We start from the raw sequence: 13715 nt of genomic DNA on the forward strand, positions 1-13715 counted from the left end.
GTGCGTTACTGAATGCCCCCAACAGAAACGGGAAGTACGGTCCGGGTGTTAAACATGTTAGAGCTCGTTTGCTTTTCCTGTTGCTGTTGAAGGCAGCTGTTACTCTCATTAGCTTTGTGTAAAATTGAAGGCAAATGGGAGGATCAGAACAGAACATGCTTATCTCCTTTTCTTCTTTTTTTAAGAGTATCTTAAATGGTTTGTGGGTGCCTTTCTAGAACGACAGTGATAGAGAGTTGTAAAAGCATGACGGATTCACCTTTTTTTGCATTAAAATAACTGATGGTGTTCTAGGTGTTTATATGTATAACATGGATGTGTTTTATCCTGTGGGTTTTGTTACCTTTCCTCGCGACAGGAATTTTCCAAGCCTTTTTTTTTTTTTTTTCCCTTGAGCTAGAAGTCAATTAAGAGGGTAGCCGACTGTGCTCACGAATATATTATAGCAAAGCACAATGCCTCCCCTTGCAGAAATGTATGCATATTCTCACCTGATTTTTGTACTGGCTTATTTTGTAATTAAATATTTTTGTTAAGATTGATTTTTAGCACTAGCACATGAAGAGTTTTAAAGACTTGCCTGAATCGCAGGGATATAAATGTTCCTGTAGCCTAGGCACTGATTTGATAGGTTCCCGTGGGGCTCTGTTGTTAGAAAACCATTATAATTCACTGTTCATAAATATTGCATTGCTAAGGTGTGGGCTTCTATTTCTTGCTGTATTTTGTAATATTTGCTCTAATCTGCATTGTAAATGGCAGCAAAGGAAGGTGATGCATGCTCTGCAGTTTTCCTGTGGTACTCTGAACCCTTTACGTTGCTTTTGTTCTGGAATAAATCAGAACTTGGCAGGTTGGTCCAGCCCCGCAGAAGGATCAGTGGGTTTGATCAGAACATTCTCTTGTCCCTGCAACACACAACAGGTCAGCGAGGCCTGCGATCCCCTCCTCGTCAGTGCGTGATGCCTCAACCGCTCTGTAAGAGCACCTGTCTTTTCTAACACAAAGATGTATATATCCTTCACAGCTTAAATTCTTGGCTGATTATAAACATGTCAGAGCCGGCAGAAAACTGATACCACTCTGAATTGTACATTATTTAAACAAAAACCACCACACTTAAAAATGATGTGCCATAGGTTGAGGCCAAAGACTGCTCTCCTCTATACAAACTGAACTTAGGAAGCATCTCGAGTACCATTTAGTTTGGCCCCTTGCGCTGAAACCAGCCACAGCCTCTTCCAAAAGACCTAGAGCAGGCTTATTGCCAAGGTTCTTCTAGGGGTTACAAACCATTTAAATCCTGTTCCTTTTGGTCACAGTTGCAGGTCAGAGGAGTGGGATCCTCTGAGGTGCCACGTGTGGGACTTGGCGAGAGGGGCAGCTCCTCTCCACCTGCTGTCAGTTTTAGTTCCTGGTCTGCAGGGATTCAGTGCCGATACAGGTCTGGCTGAGAGGGTTGCTGGTGCCCAAGTCATTTTAACGTGGAAAGAAGGGGAAGAACTAATTTTAAAAGCAAAGGATGTTGTTTTGATTTGTTGTTCAAACTGTGCAAATGGTAGGATAATGCTGCATAACATGCTGATGTTAGGAAACACAGGTGTGGTTGGAAGCAGATTTCTGAGTTCTTGGGAAAACCATTGGAAGTGGCAGATACTGGAAAGGATTAAAAGCAAAATAGCAAAGCAGGGGCCTTTAGTTTTCTGAAGGCATTTACCTTTGGAAAAACTGTGCCTGCTATTTTATTCATTCTAACGTAGCGTCACCTCCATTAACGGGTAGCTCCACGAACAAGGAGAGCAGTGGAATCTGCGTGCCCTGTGTATTTCTATCTTGGGATTATTTCTGACTTGGAATGTAAAACTCTAATCGAAGCTTATCTTGAAACAGGAGTAGTTTATTACCAACCTTGCCTGTGGAGAGAGTAACTGCAGAGTAAGTTTTGTCTTTTTGCGCTCAGAAACTTCTATACAGGCTAAATTTACCATGAATATAACACACTGCCCCACTTAAATCCACTCAGCTTATTTACCTTACTTTGCCAAGCGTCACCACACATGAGTAGAACTTAAATTAGCAGGATTAAACCCGAGCGGTACAGTCAAGCTGTTCTCAAGTCGATCTGTGCCCGGTTCCCAGCGGGGACGCCTGCCAGCCAGGCACCGCTCGCGTCTGGCAGCGGCAGGAGAGGCGGCAGCAGGGAAGGGAGCTGCTCTGATCCCTCCCTGCTGGGGAAGGGCTTGGTGCTGGCAGGGCTGTGCCCCTTCTGCTGATGCAGCACGGAGGATGTGCGGCCCCACGTGATTTATGCCATGCTTGCGTTAAGTTTGAAATAATCCGGTTTGCTTTTTTTACATGTCATCTAGATATGCAAGAACTGTACAGGCTGCTTCGATAGACAGATCCAGTGCGTCTCCCTCAACTGCCCAGTACTTTTCAAGCTCTCCAGAGTAAGCAGAGAACTGTCCAAGGCCCCGTATCTCCGCCAGCTACTTGACCAGTTTTAAATGATCTGTGTTACAGGATTCCAGGTGCTATTTTTTTTTTTCTTCCCTTCAGTGTTTACCACACTAAGACTATTGTGCATGGTGCTTTTTCAATTCTCATCTAGTCCAGGATTTCCATTTTAACTGTTGGGTTTATTATCTGAAGAATAATGAACGCTTATCCTAACTAACTTAAAAAAAATAAATAAAAAATAAAAAAAGACATTTGTTGATCTATGAATAGCTCACTTTTTAAGATGTACAAATTTCTTCTTTCTTTCATGTTTCTAACATACTGTTTTATAATGCTGATGTTGAAATAGCTATGTGTGACATCTTGTAAATCCATTTCAAAGTAGAAGTCAAGTTTACTTCCCGGAGGAAGGAGCACTGAAAACCTCTTGAAATGATAAAACCATTAGTGTGTGTTCTTGAACTGTCAGTATCAAGACGTGTTACTTATATATTATCCATTCACTTTATAATTTTGTCTGCGAAATATTTTGTAAATACACTTTTTTACTTTTCAAACAACTGAGTAAAATAATGTGCAATGACTTTTATACAGATAATTTTAAAGTTGGTTGGTATATCTCCTCCTAAGTTTTGCTTGATTCCAAGTAGATTGTTATTTTGATCAGACTGTGCAAGCAGTAGTATCATGTGTAGCATTTTGAAACATTATTTTTTAAAAATTGCTGTCTTGCTTTAGCTATTAATGGGGCATTGTGAGGAACTGTGCAAAGACATTTTTGTTACAAACCTGTGGGACTGTTGCAATACTTTAAATATAAAATTTTATTCCATTTTTGCTTGTTTTGTATAGACATTTCTATTGCTTCTAAATATGCTTAAAATATTTTCTTTCCTTATGTACTGTACAGTTAAATCTTATTTGCCACCATCTTGACAAAATGTGTATTTAGAATATTTGTATAACTGTATAAAATGGAAAAGGATTATGTGGTCAGTGCATTGTTTTCTAAACTGGAAATCATTTTGTTTTAGAAGTTAATAATGGAAACCATATTAAAGTTGAATAAAATGATATGGTAAAAATTATATGCTCTTTTTCTACTTACCCTCAATTGCAGGCACCTTTGTTTCCCTCAGTTGGCACACAAATAGTAACGTAAACAGCACTGCTCAAGGAAGAGTGAGGAATCCGCATTCTGGTTTCCAGTTTAAGCTTCGGGATCCAAAACCTCAGTATTGATTCTTTGGAGACCTTCCCCGGCCCAGAAGAGAAACATTTTCAGTTTCCCGTTAGTCAAAAGACGAGTAAGTTTTAAATTTAGAAGGCCAGAGTAGCTTTGAAAAATAGAACAAAACTTTTATTTACATCAAGGAACCTGAGTGCCTTCTCCAGTTAAGAATTTATTACATTCAAGTATATATATATTACAAGTCAGCCTTAAATTTTGCATTATACAGTACAATGTAAACCCACACCAAGCAGAATAAAAACTGATTAAATATTTAATAGAACATCCACACATTTTAATGCATTTTAATGCAAAGTAACTGAAAAAAAAAACCCATCAAGGCACAAAACGTGGCCTGCTCTTGCATTCTAGCATTGGTCATGTACAGAATCAAAGTGCAAACGCCAGGACGAACATGTTAACGCTTGCAGTACAATCCAGCATTTGGCAGCGCTTAAGGGATTAAAAAAAAAAAAATGATTTTACGTTTAACTGCAGGAGGTTACCTTTAACGCTGGAGTAAATGGGCAAGTGCTCATCTTCAACCCACGCCTGTTTTTATGGACAAAAATAGGATCCTTTTAAAATTCAGTTATCTAATCCATGGACCGTAGCTCTCGTCCTCAACACAGAGATGACTTTTCTAGCATAAGCAAAGCAATGGTAAAGCAATACAGTTCACTTCAAGTAATTTCAACCCATAACATGCAAGTTTGAGTGTTTGAAGCTTTCTGGAGGATCTGAAACTTAAAAGGCACTGTAAAGAGATCCTCACTATTAACTGCATATGCCAGGAAGCAGTTTACTTTGGAGGGAAATCTAAACCTGTGGAAAAGAACATCTGTCATCTAAAAAACAAACCTTGAGGAACACCAGAATCTAAGAACGAGGAAAGCTACAGCCTTGAACATCAAGGATGTCTAAAACTGCTGTGAGCTGGACTCACGGGAAATGTCCTAGATCTCTTAATCTCGAATTGCTTCGAACACTTCATTAAAGGCATGCTCTGAGGGGGTAAGGAGAACTATTTCCGTAAGCATATTCCATTTCAAATTTGAGGCCAGAATTGACATCGAAGGCTCTACGTGACTGTAAGTCTATGATGACTCAAAATTTAGACGTCGAACAGACACAGGCTGCCACATATCAATCAGCCGTGACTCTACCCGGTACTATTCAAGGTGGTTACACCAGCTCCACTCTGTCTTCCTGCTGCTGCTTTTGGGATCCTTCTGGCAGAAGGCTGCTCTTACCTTGGCATTCCAGGCTGCTGCTGCTCCATTCCTACTACACAGGCCACCTGCTTTTACGGGGGTAAAATGGGGATGAACTCAAGTGCCTCATGCAGGAATTAATACAGCCAGTAACAAAAAGAACAACCTTTGTTTTGCACAGTACATTTACATTTGTCGGGAAGACAGCAGTCAGAACCACAAGTAAGTGTGTATAGACATGCAATCGGTAGAGAAGGTTCAGAGAGGTTACAGTGTATTTCCAAATGCAGCTTTATTCATTTTCTGGCTGTTTTAGTACTTGATTATGCAAGACATGTAAACTATCCCTGAGAACAATCCTACGTGCAGAACATTCTGATTTGGAATTTCATTCAAAAAATCAGCGTACGAATCAGGGGTTATTTAAAATCTTCCTGGTCGCCAGGTGGTTTCTTAAACTAATTTTCCTCTGACAACATGGTATCAGGTACGGGGAAATGTTTTCAAATTGCTGTCAACTCAGGGCAAGCCTATGGATTGCAGGTGCGGTGGGGAGCGGCCATGGAGCCATCTCCGCATCTTTTGTTGTTCGTCTTGCACCAAACCCAGTCTCTGCCAAGGGAAACCTGTGACCACCCCGGGGCAACGGGAACTCCTGCAAAAGCGCAGCAGAAGCAGTTACCGCTTCTCCCTCCTCATCCACCCGCTTCCCCCTCCTCATCCACCCGTGGGATTTGTCCATGCCATCAGATAACACCCCCTACTTTCATCACACACAAAACAATTAATGTAGCGTGCAGGAGGGAAATGGGGAAAAGGGAAGCTGAAGAAATGCAGGTTTAACCTTCACTCCCTCTGCCATCCCACTCCATTTGTCACCATGTGCAACAAACAAAACACACAAGGCCACACAGACGGACACCTGTCAAACTTTGTCGCATGGACCTAGAACAGGGCTTGGCCTCTCACACACAACCCTTCAGTGCAGTAGAAACATTCCTCTTTCATGAGGTTGAAAAGTTCAGCATCACAGATAACTGATTTCTCTCCTCTCTTATCAAGAGATTCTGTGACCAAGCACCTCAGAACTGCACCCTTCACTCACCCCAAAAAAATGAGTGGTCCAAGCAGTTCCCTTCTTTCCTAATTAGTGCTTATTACAGTATATATTACCGAAATGCATGCCTCACATTTAGAAAACATCTCTTACGTTTATCTGGTACAGTCTATACATTTTATCATGTTACCGCATTCATGTCCTCATGGCCTTTCCTGCTCCAAGACACATCGCTGCAGACTGAAAACGGAAGAGGAGAAAGGGCCAAACAAACATGGAAATGGACACGTGGAGCTCTGTGCCACTATCAAAAATTCTTGAACCACTTTACAAGAACAGCTACAATTCAATGGCATTTCCCTTTAAAACAAATAAAGTCAGCTTTTACTTTAATCATTCTTCTCCCGGTCAACATTCACATTTTTTCTCCCAGGGGAGCCACCAGCAACCACTGGAGAATCACGCAATACGGCATCCAGATGGGGCTGGAGAGAGCCTTTGGCTGGAGAGTCCCCCGGTATCTTACGGGAGGTCTCTATCACAGAGTTTCTCAGCGTGTCATTCATTTCTATTACCTCAAAGTCTGCTTCGTTCCACTCCCCAACATCCTCCTCATCCTCTTCATCCTCATTAAGCCCCGAGTTTGACAGCAAAGCTTTCCGGTCCTCGCTCTCACCCGCTTCTTTCATGTCACTCTCACCAGGAGAGTTGGCCAATTTGTACATCAGAGGGAAGAGTATAACTGTCATCGCAGAAGTCACCAAGGCAGTGTACATAACCACAGGGACGTGGTGAAACCTGCCTTGAAGATACCCCACCGCTGCAGGAATGCACATCTCGCCCAGCGCGGCGCCGATCACAAACAGAGAAGCCGACTTTCCCTGCACGACCGTGTACTGTTCTATCCAGGAGATGCCGCTGGGAAAGATGGTGGCCATCGATGCTCCATACACCGCGGTCCCCACCCACAGTGAGGCTGGGTACCTTGCAAGGAAGGCCAAGCACGAAGACGAGGCGGCAGAGCCTATGATACTCAGCAGGATCATGGTGCCAGGGTACAAGCAAGCAGCACAGAATATTGCCACTCCTCTGCAAGCAGCAAACGCACCCCAGAAGACAGAATTCAAAGCGGCTGCTTCGTTTTCTTTCATCTCGGCAAAGACCTTTGCGTAAGTAAATATGTAAGAGCCGTAAGTGACCTCCGCTCCCACGTAGCAGAAGAAGAATATGAACAGGAGAAGAATAAGAGCATAGTGGTACTTGGCAAACGTGCACTTCTGCAGGGAAGCCTTTGACTTGTCTCGAGCTGAGCTGCCCTTTGAATACAAAATAAAAAAGAAGAAAGAAACTAACAGAAGATAGGTCCCGATGACAACGTAGGACCACAAAAAATCTGCACCAAGATGGTGTTTCAGTGCTGATGCAGCTGATGCTGTCGGCACAGACCTCGGGACAGACTGGTTTCTCTTTTCAGCTACTGGCAGGTCTTTAGATTCGGAGCCTCCCAAGGCCATTTTAGCCAGGATCGGAGCCACAAACGCACCAACAGCAAAACTGAAGTGTAAGGCCTGCATATGTGGCCCAGCCTCTGCTCCCCAGGTGTTCAGTGCCAGTACATTGCCACCTGCAGATCACAGAGAGGAGGAATCAGTCATTTTAGTCTGAAACCAGCTACTGTTTTTGGATGGGGGAGAAAAGGCAAAAAACCCGTAACCTACAAAACTAACTCAATTTGCAATAATACCATGCTTAGCAAATACAATGTGCAAAACTGCAGTTAACTGAAATTCTGCCTCTAAGTACCTTAAGCCCACGTGATTACCTGAGCTTTAGGAGGGTATTCACAGCAGTCAAAACGAAGAGCCACGCAGTGGCTCGATCCAGCAGCAGTGGCCCTACCTGTTGCACTGGGGGAGGTTTACGCTGGATATCAGGAAAAAATTCTTCACTGAAAGGGTTGTCAAGCATTGGAACAGGCTGCCCAGGGAAGTGCTGGAGGCACCATCCCTGGAGATATTAAAAGACATGTAGATGCGGCGCTGAGGGATATGGGTTAGTGGTAGACTCGGCAGTGCTGGGTTAGCAGTTGGACTCCGGGATCTTAAAGGTCTTTTCCAACCTCAGTCATTCTATGACTCTCATTACCCTACCTGACAATTTGCAGCACTTTTCAGCCTTTTTTCAGAAGAGCCAATTAACTGCTGCTCATTTCTGTATTTAAAGCACCAATGCACAACACTAAGAATCAGAGGCTTCATTAACCAGCATCCCAGGAAACACCAAGAATCACTTGCTTCTGATGGGCTGGGACCACCCCGACTGCGTTCAAATGACTTTCCAGAAGCGGAAAGGTTTACAATAACACCGCTGCAAAGACCAAACTACAGCGCCCTCAGATCAACAATAATGCTAGAAAATAAGATCTCAGGGAGACATTTTTAAGTAGTCCCTGAGAAGAATGCAGGAAAATAAGAACAGTAAGCAAATTCCTGTGCTACAGTACAGCGACCCTTGTCACTCAGCACTAACACTCTTCTAGATTAAGTCGGTTAAACTCTACTCCTTGCTCTTTGTTACTTCTGCTCAGGCTGGGAAGTCTCCCTGCCTCAGAGGTCTGACTTCCAAGGAGCACACCCACCCACTGAAGGCATTTTTACAATCAGCCGGCAGGATATTCCCGTATGAAGACTCTTTGAACCAAGTGCACATATAATGATCTGATCCTACCACAGGCAGCAAATACACCTTTGCACTCAGGTTAATTAGCATAACCTGTGCCCTGCAAAACGGTCTTTTTCATCACTGGATCCTTCATCGTGGTCTTTTTAGTGTTAACAGAGCTCCCTCAAATTCCACAGAATTTCAGCAGACGGTTCACAGGTGCAGCTGTCGTTCCTGTGTGCTGCCCACCAGCCAAGCCACCGAACACAGTCGCTGGCTGGGACGCTTCCAGAGCCGTTTGGACAGCTAGGCTAACACATTAGCCGGCTCTTCTCAGAAATAAGCCTGTCCTGGAGCCGGTCAACCAGATCCAGCACTACCTTGCGGGCTAGTAAGTAACCACAGGCTCCCTCCGTAAGCCAGGGAAGTCAGCACGCTGCTGGGACATCAGGTGAGCAGCTGCCTATTGCGGTTTCATCGCCACCTTCCACAGCAACACCCCAACACTCCCCTGCTGATGTATTTTGGTTGTTTCCTGATCTCCAGCTGCAAGTATGCCAGCGTTACCCAGTCATCTCGAAGCGTGCCTAGTCTCCTGCCGTGGCCTCGCCTCCCAATCCAAACTGCCTGCTATGCCCAGGCGTCACTAACTCACCCTTTCTAAGTCATGCTCGATGTACTGATGTCTGTGGGAGTTTCACACCTCTGGTATAACTGACCTTTCAGCCACACCAAATTTGCTCTGCAACTTCACCAGTACACATCTTCCTCCAGTAAGAAGCCTCTACTAATAAACCGGTTTTAAACAGATTTCCAGCAAAAGTGGGGTTTTTTCCAGGCCATTTGCAGTACACACATGCCACAGTCTGATCTGCGGGACAGAATAAATCTGTGTTCCCAAACACCTACACGAGGCTGGTCGAGGGCAGCAAATATTCCTTACTTCAGGGAAATGGAAGCCATGGTGCTGTAAGCGAGCCACGGCAATAAATGTCTGCTGTGAATTCTCAAACGGCACCTAGCTAGCTTTGGGTAGGCAGCTCTCCAACACAGCAACTCAGAGAATCTCTCAAACACTAGGGCTTGCTCAGGATTAAGGTAGCTCCAGCTAACGCTAATGAACTGTAACCCAACCAGCTTCCTGTAGACGAGTAAGTTTTCTGTAAGAAAACACTGCTTAAAGGGCACGTGACACTTTCTTTATGCCTGCAAAGGCCCACAGAAAAGCATACTGATCTCCTCCTGGACACAAGAGAGAGATGCCCAGCTCCCCCAGCCCCTTAAGGAAAGCCTGTCACAGAGACATAAACACTGGAAGTCTCAGGACCAGAATAATCAGAAGAATCCCAGCCAGGTAAAACGGCTCCCCTCTTTTAATTGAGGATGTGTCCCATGAAATACCAGCAACAGTTGTAGTGAGCTTCAAGTTTCAGTTAGTTCAGTAAAGGAGCTATTGGACCACGTGGTCCCTTACCTGTGTCTAGAATTCCCATGGAAGCTCCAATAACTGACATCAAGACAGTTAACAGCAGGGATTTCTTACACCAGGGTATCCCATAAAGACCAACCGTTGTTCCAAACATGGATAATGCTGGAAAAGTTAAAAAACAAAACAAAAACCTCACATACTACAGTTGCCATTTAAACTACGAAACATGAAGAAGACCAAGAAATACAAATACATCCGTAACTATTATAGTTACAGATAATAGTAATAGACAATGTAACCGAACCACCTCAATTCATGATTAGCAGAAGCAGCTGGGAAGTTCAACAGAGTCATTTTTCACTGGGAAAAAAAGGAATTTCATCGGAATATAAACACTGCATGAAAAACCTGTTTTGCCAAAGCTTTATTTGCAAAGGGAGTAGCAACTGCTGCTACAACACTAGGAAGCCTTCTGCAAACTTTTGGTTTAGAAGTGCCATTTCAGTATCTTCTGCAAACTTCTGATCTAGAAATGTTACTTTACCACAAATGAAGTAAACCTTGTTTCTGAACAGTATGAAGTTTACCCTCTGAGAACTACAGAGCATTAAATATGGCCCCATTTGAAAAGAACCCAAATCACTAAACTCTTAAAACCCTATAAAGCAATTGCACCTTGGCCAACAAGCGACCTCCAAACAAAAACGCTGACTTTCATTTATATTACATTCTCACACGAGACATTCCAAAGCGTTTCTGGAGTTTTGAGACAGAACTACAAAAAATTTCTCGTAGTAAATTTAGCAGCAATTCATTAACTATTAGTTTTGCTATTATTAACTACACTTGCAATATGCTGTTTCAAAAAATATTTTCAGCAGATGGAAATTACTTTTATTACAGTTTGGGAAGAAGTTCAGCAGTTAAATTCTATGCTTATAATGACATTCATAAAATAATCTGCAATGTATATCTCGAACGTATAGGATTAGGCTTTTAGAAAGCTGGTACCAGTTCAGATATCACTATTATTTTTCAAATCAATGCTTGAGCATAGATGGGATAGGTAATTAAAAAGATCAATGGGGACTGATGTAATTAAGAACTTAGGTTAATTCCAACAACAAAGGAAAACATAAATAACCAGAACACTGCAGGCCTTGCAAGATAGCTGGAATACATGCCTCAAAACATTTCTGAAGCTGAGCTGCTAAGCTGCATGAAGAAAAAGCTAAAGATGGGATGTATTAAGTACAGCCACTCAGATGCCCCACTCAGAGCCGAGAAGTAACTTCTCAGCAAGTTCTCAGTTGTCCACTTCAGCTCTGCGCCTGAAGATTGATCCTTAAAAGCTTCCTTGACAAAGACAGATTATGTCTTCAATTTTTTTGTACAGTAGCAGAGCTTCAGCAGTTGAAAAGATGGGAGATAAAACTACACAAGCCAAAATCTCTTACAGGCAGCCCTCAGATGATAAAAATGAGAGAACATTCAGTGGTTCAAATTTGGTTTTGCCAAAAGCACTACCAAATTGGAAAGGATTAGGAGATGAATCATTTTGCATGCATTGCTGACAGACAGCTGTCCTGTGTGATACCTCAGGGTAAGAAGCAAACACTAAACTACTTCAAGTTAACACTCGCTTCCACAGGTGTATTAATTCCATTACAGAAGGTAAACGACAGACAACTCTGACCTTGTCAGATATACAAGGAGGCTAAAGGATACCCACGTTACAGGTGTTCTGGAGGAGGGGAATAAAGAACAGGGAGGAGATCAATTAAAGACATCTTAAAACAAGAGCAAGTAAGAACTGATCTGCAAAGATAAAGACAGCAAGAAACAGGGGGGAAAGAAAGAGGAGACAGACAAACATATTATATGACGTGACTGCTCCCGATAGCAGAGGACAGGCATACGGGGATAAGAGGAGACTTAGTTCAAACACTAGCAATGGAAAATGGATCTTCTCATACTCTCTGAATAGCCCTGTAATTACAGCACAGTCCTCAGGGGACCTGTGCCACGGAGTCACAGTTCTGTTGGAAACTCCCCCTGTAAAAGTATGGGAAGAAGAAGGGGAAGAGTGAGCTCTGGTATCTGGTTTGGTCCCTAACTTACAGCACAAAGGCACATGCTACCATTACTGCACTAGAAAGAAAAAAAAAGACAGGGCTTCCACTATTTTAAGTGTGCTTCTAGAATCTCTACCTGAACGAGGTACTAACACCACTAGAAGGAACACCTCATTTCTGGATGCCGAGTGTGGTTCTTGGTGACCTGGTGGCCAAGCAGCCCTGCTCTTGCCAGGACAAAGCCAGTCCTGTGCTCCTTACAGTGGAGTCTCCACATGTCATAAGATCATAATGCGGTTCCTACAGAGTTGTAAACATTTTCATGGCTGGGCAACGACTGAGCTGCAAGTTTCCACCACCATCACATGTGGTATTTAATATTTTTCCACTTTGAAGAAGTTCTAATAAGGCCCTCCAATCAGCACCTCAGTACACAAAGATGATCGCTTCTGATGAGGTTTAAGAAGGGGAAGGTTTTGCGAAGCCCTCCCCCAGCAGCGTCGCGTCCCTCCTGCGGGAGGCTTCCGCCCTGTGCCCGTGAAAGCCCAGGCACCGCTGCCCGTTTTGTTACTGTTTCATAGTGACGTTATCGAAGCCGCGTGTTCCAAGAGGATCTACACTACGTGTATTACTTGACACAAAGGGAAAAAATAGCCCGGTTTCACTTCCCCTGCCCAGACCAAAGGCACCTGTCCGACAGGTTTTCTCGGTTCCCGCTATCGGCGCGCCCGGCGAGCGCAGCCGCCTGGGAACAGCGCTGGGCGGCGCTGTGGCCGGGCGCGCGCGGTGTCACAAAACGAACGGGACGGACTATCGCGACAGCGACCCGCAGCACAAGCGCGGCGGCCCCGGCCCCGCACCGCCCCCGGCCCGCCCCGGCGGCGCGCGCGGCCCCGGAGGGCGCCATTTCCCGCCCGGCGCGGCACTCACCCAGGAGGAGGTGGGCGTTCATGCAGTCGAAGAGCACCCCCCCGAGCACCGACCCGCCCAGGTAGCCCAGGGACCGGCCCACGAAGATGTAGTAGATGTCGCTGACGTTCCGGTGGACGTTGGCGGCCAGGTTCGGGAAGGTGGGCCCCAGCACCGCGATGCTCATCCCCTGCAACACACGGTAACGGGATGACCTGGCGCGGCGCCCGCGGCGGCTCGCGGCCCCGGCCGGGCCGAGGGGCGGCCGAGCGGCTCGGGGCCCGCCGGCGGGCAGAGGGACGGGGCCGCAGGTGCGGTGAGCCGCCCGCCCGCCCCCGCCGCGCTCACCAGCCCCAGGAAGGCCGCGCACAGCGCCCCGGAGATGCACCAGCGCAGCGCGGCTCCGTCCCCGGCCCGGCCGCACCGCCGGCCGCCGCCGCCGACCACCTCCGCCTGCGGCGCGGCTGAGAGACGCGGCCCCGCCGCCTCCCCCGGGGCGGCGAACCGGACCTGCTTCTTCCGCTCGGCGCCGGCCATGGCTCCTCCCGCCGCGGCGCCGGCACCGACGGCCGCTGCGGCCCGCGGGGAACGTGGGGGCGCCGGCCCCGCCCCCTCGCATGGCGGCGCGAGGGAACTACGGCTCCCGGCGTGCCCTGCGGCTCCCGGCGGGCGGCGCCCC

The 13715-nt window shown here is 45.7% G+C and overlaps 2 protein-coding genes across 3 annotated transcripts in view; one reads left to right on the top strand and one right to left on the bottom strand.

The window, feature by feature from the left end:
- REV3L (REV3 like, DNA directed polymerase zeta catalytic subunit) overlaps positions 1-3548 on the top strand; it is a 123841-nt gene extending 120293 nt beyond the window's left edge. Inside the window, exon 32 of the mRNA XM_040597762.1 lies at positions 2367-3548. Coding sequence (XP_040453696.1) covers positions 2367-2507 — 141 coding nt within the window. The 3' untranslated portion in view covers positions 2508-3548. The remainder of the gene's footprint in view (positions 1-2366) is intronic.
- On the bottom strand, positions 361-13654 carry MFSD4B (major facilitator superfamily domain containing 4B). Of its 2 annotated transcripts, none has more exons than XM_040597766.1 (5): positions 13547-13654; positions 13058-13226; positions 10098-10214; positions 3569-7586; positions 361-1913 (listed from the first exon to the last, which is right to left on the bottom strand). In XM_040597766.1, exons 1-4 carry the CDS (start codon positions 13571-13573, stop codon positions 6352-6354), a joined length of 1548 nt encoding a protein of 515 aa, XP_040453700.1. In that variant the 5' UTR covers positions 13574-13654; the 3' UTR covers positions 361-1913; positions 3569-6351. The 2 variants fall into 2 exon arrangements, with proteins under 2 accessions (XP_040453700.1, XP_040453699.1); XM_040597765.1 differs by having other exon boundaries at positions 13385-13653.
- Positions 13655-13715: the final 61 nt, after the last annotated feature.

The sequence above is a fragment of the Falco naumanni genome, chromosome 6 (genome assembly GCF_017639655.2).
Source record: "Falco naumanni isolate bFalNau1 chromosome 6, bFalNau1.pat, whole genome shotgun sequence".
NCBI classification, from domain to species: domain Eukaryota; kingdom Metazoa; phylum Chordata; class Aves; order Falconiformes; family Falconidae; genus Falco; species Falco naumanni.

What these genes read in the sequence shown, in the direction of transcription:
- MFSD4B (XM_040597765.1), bottom strand. Translation starts at nt 13,573, where the DNA reads ATGGCCGGCGCCGAGCGGAAGAAGCAGGTCCGGTTCGCCGCCCCGGGG. An exon ending in GAACGCCCACCTCCTCCTGG is followed by an intron (nt 10,215 to 13,057) that starts GTGAGTGCCGCG and finishes TAACTTTTCCAG; the next exon opens with CATTATCCATGTTTGGAACA. An exon ending in CATGGGAATTCTAGACACAG is followed by an intron (nt 7,587 to 10,097) that starts GTAAGGGACCAC and finishes TGTGATCTGCAG; the next exon opens with GTGGCAATGTACTGGCACTG.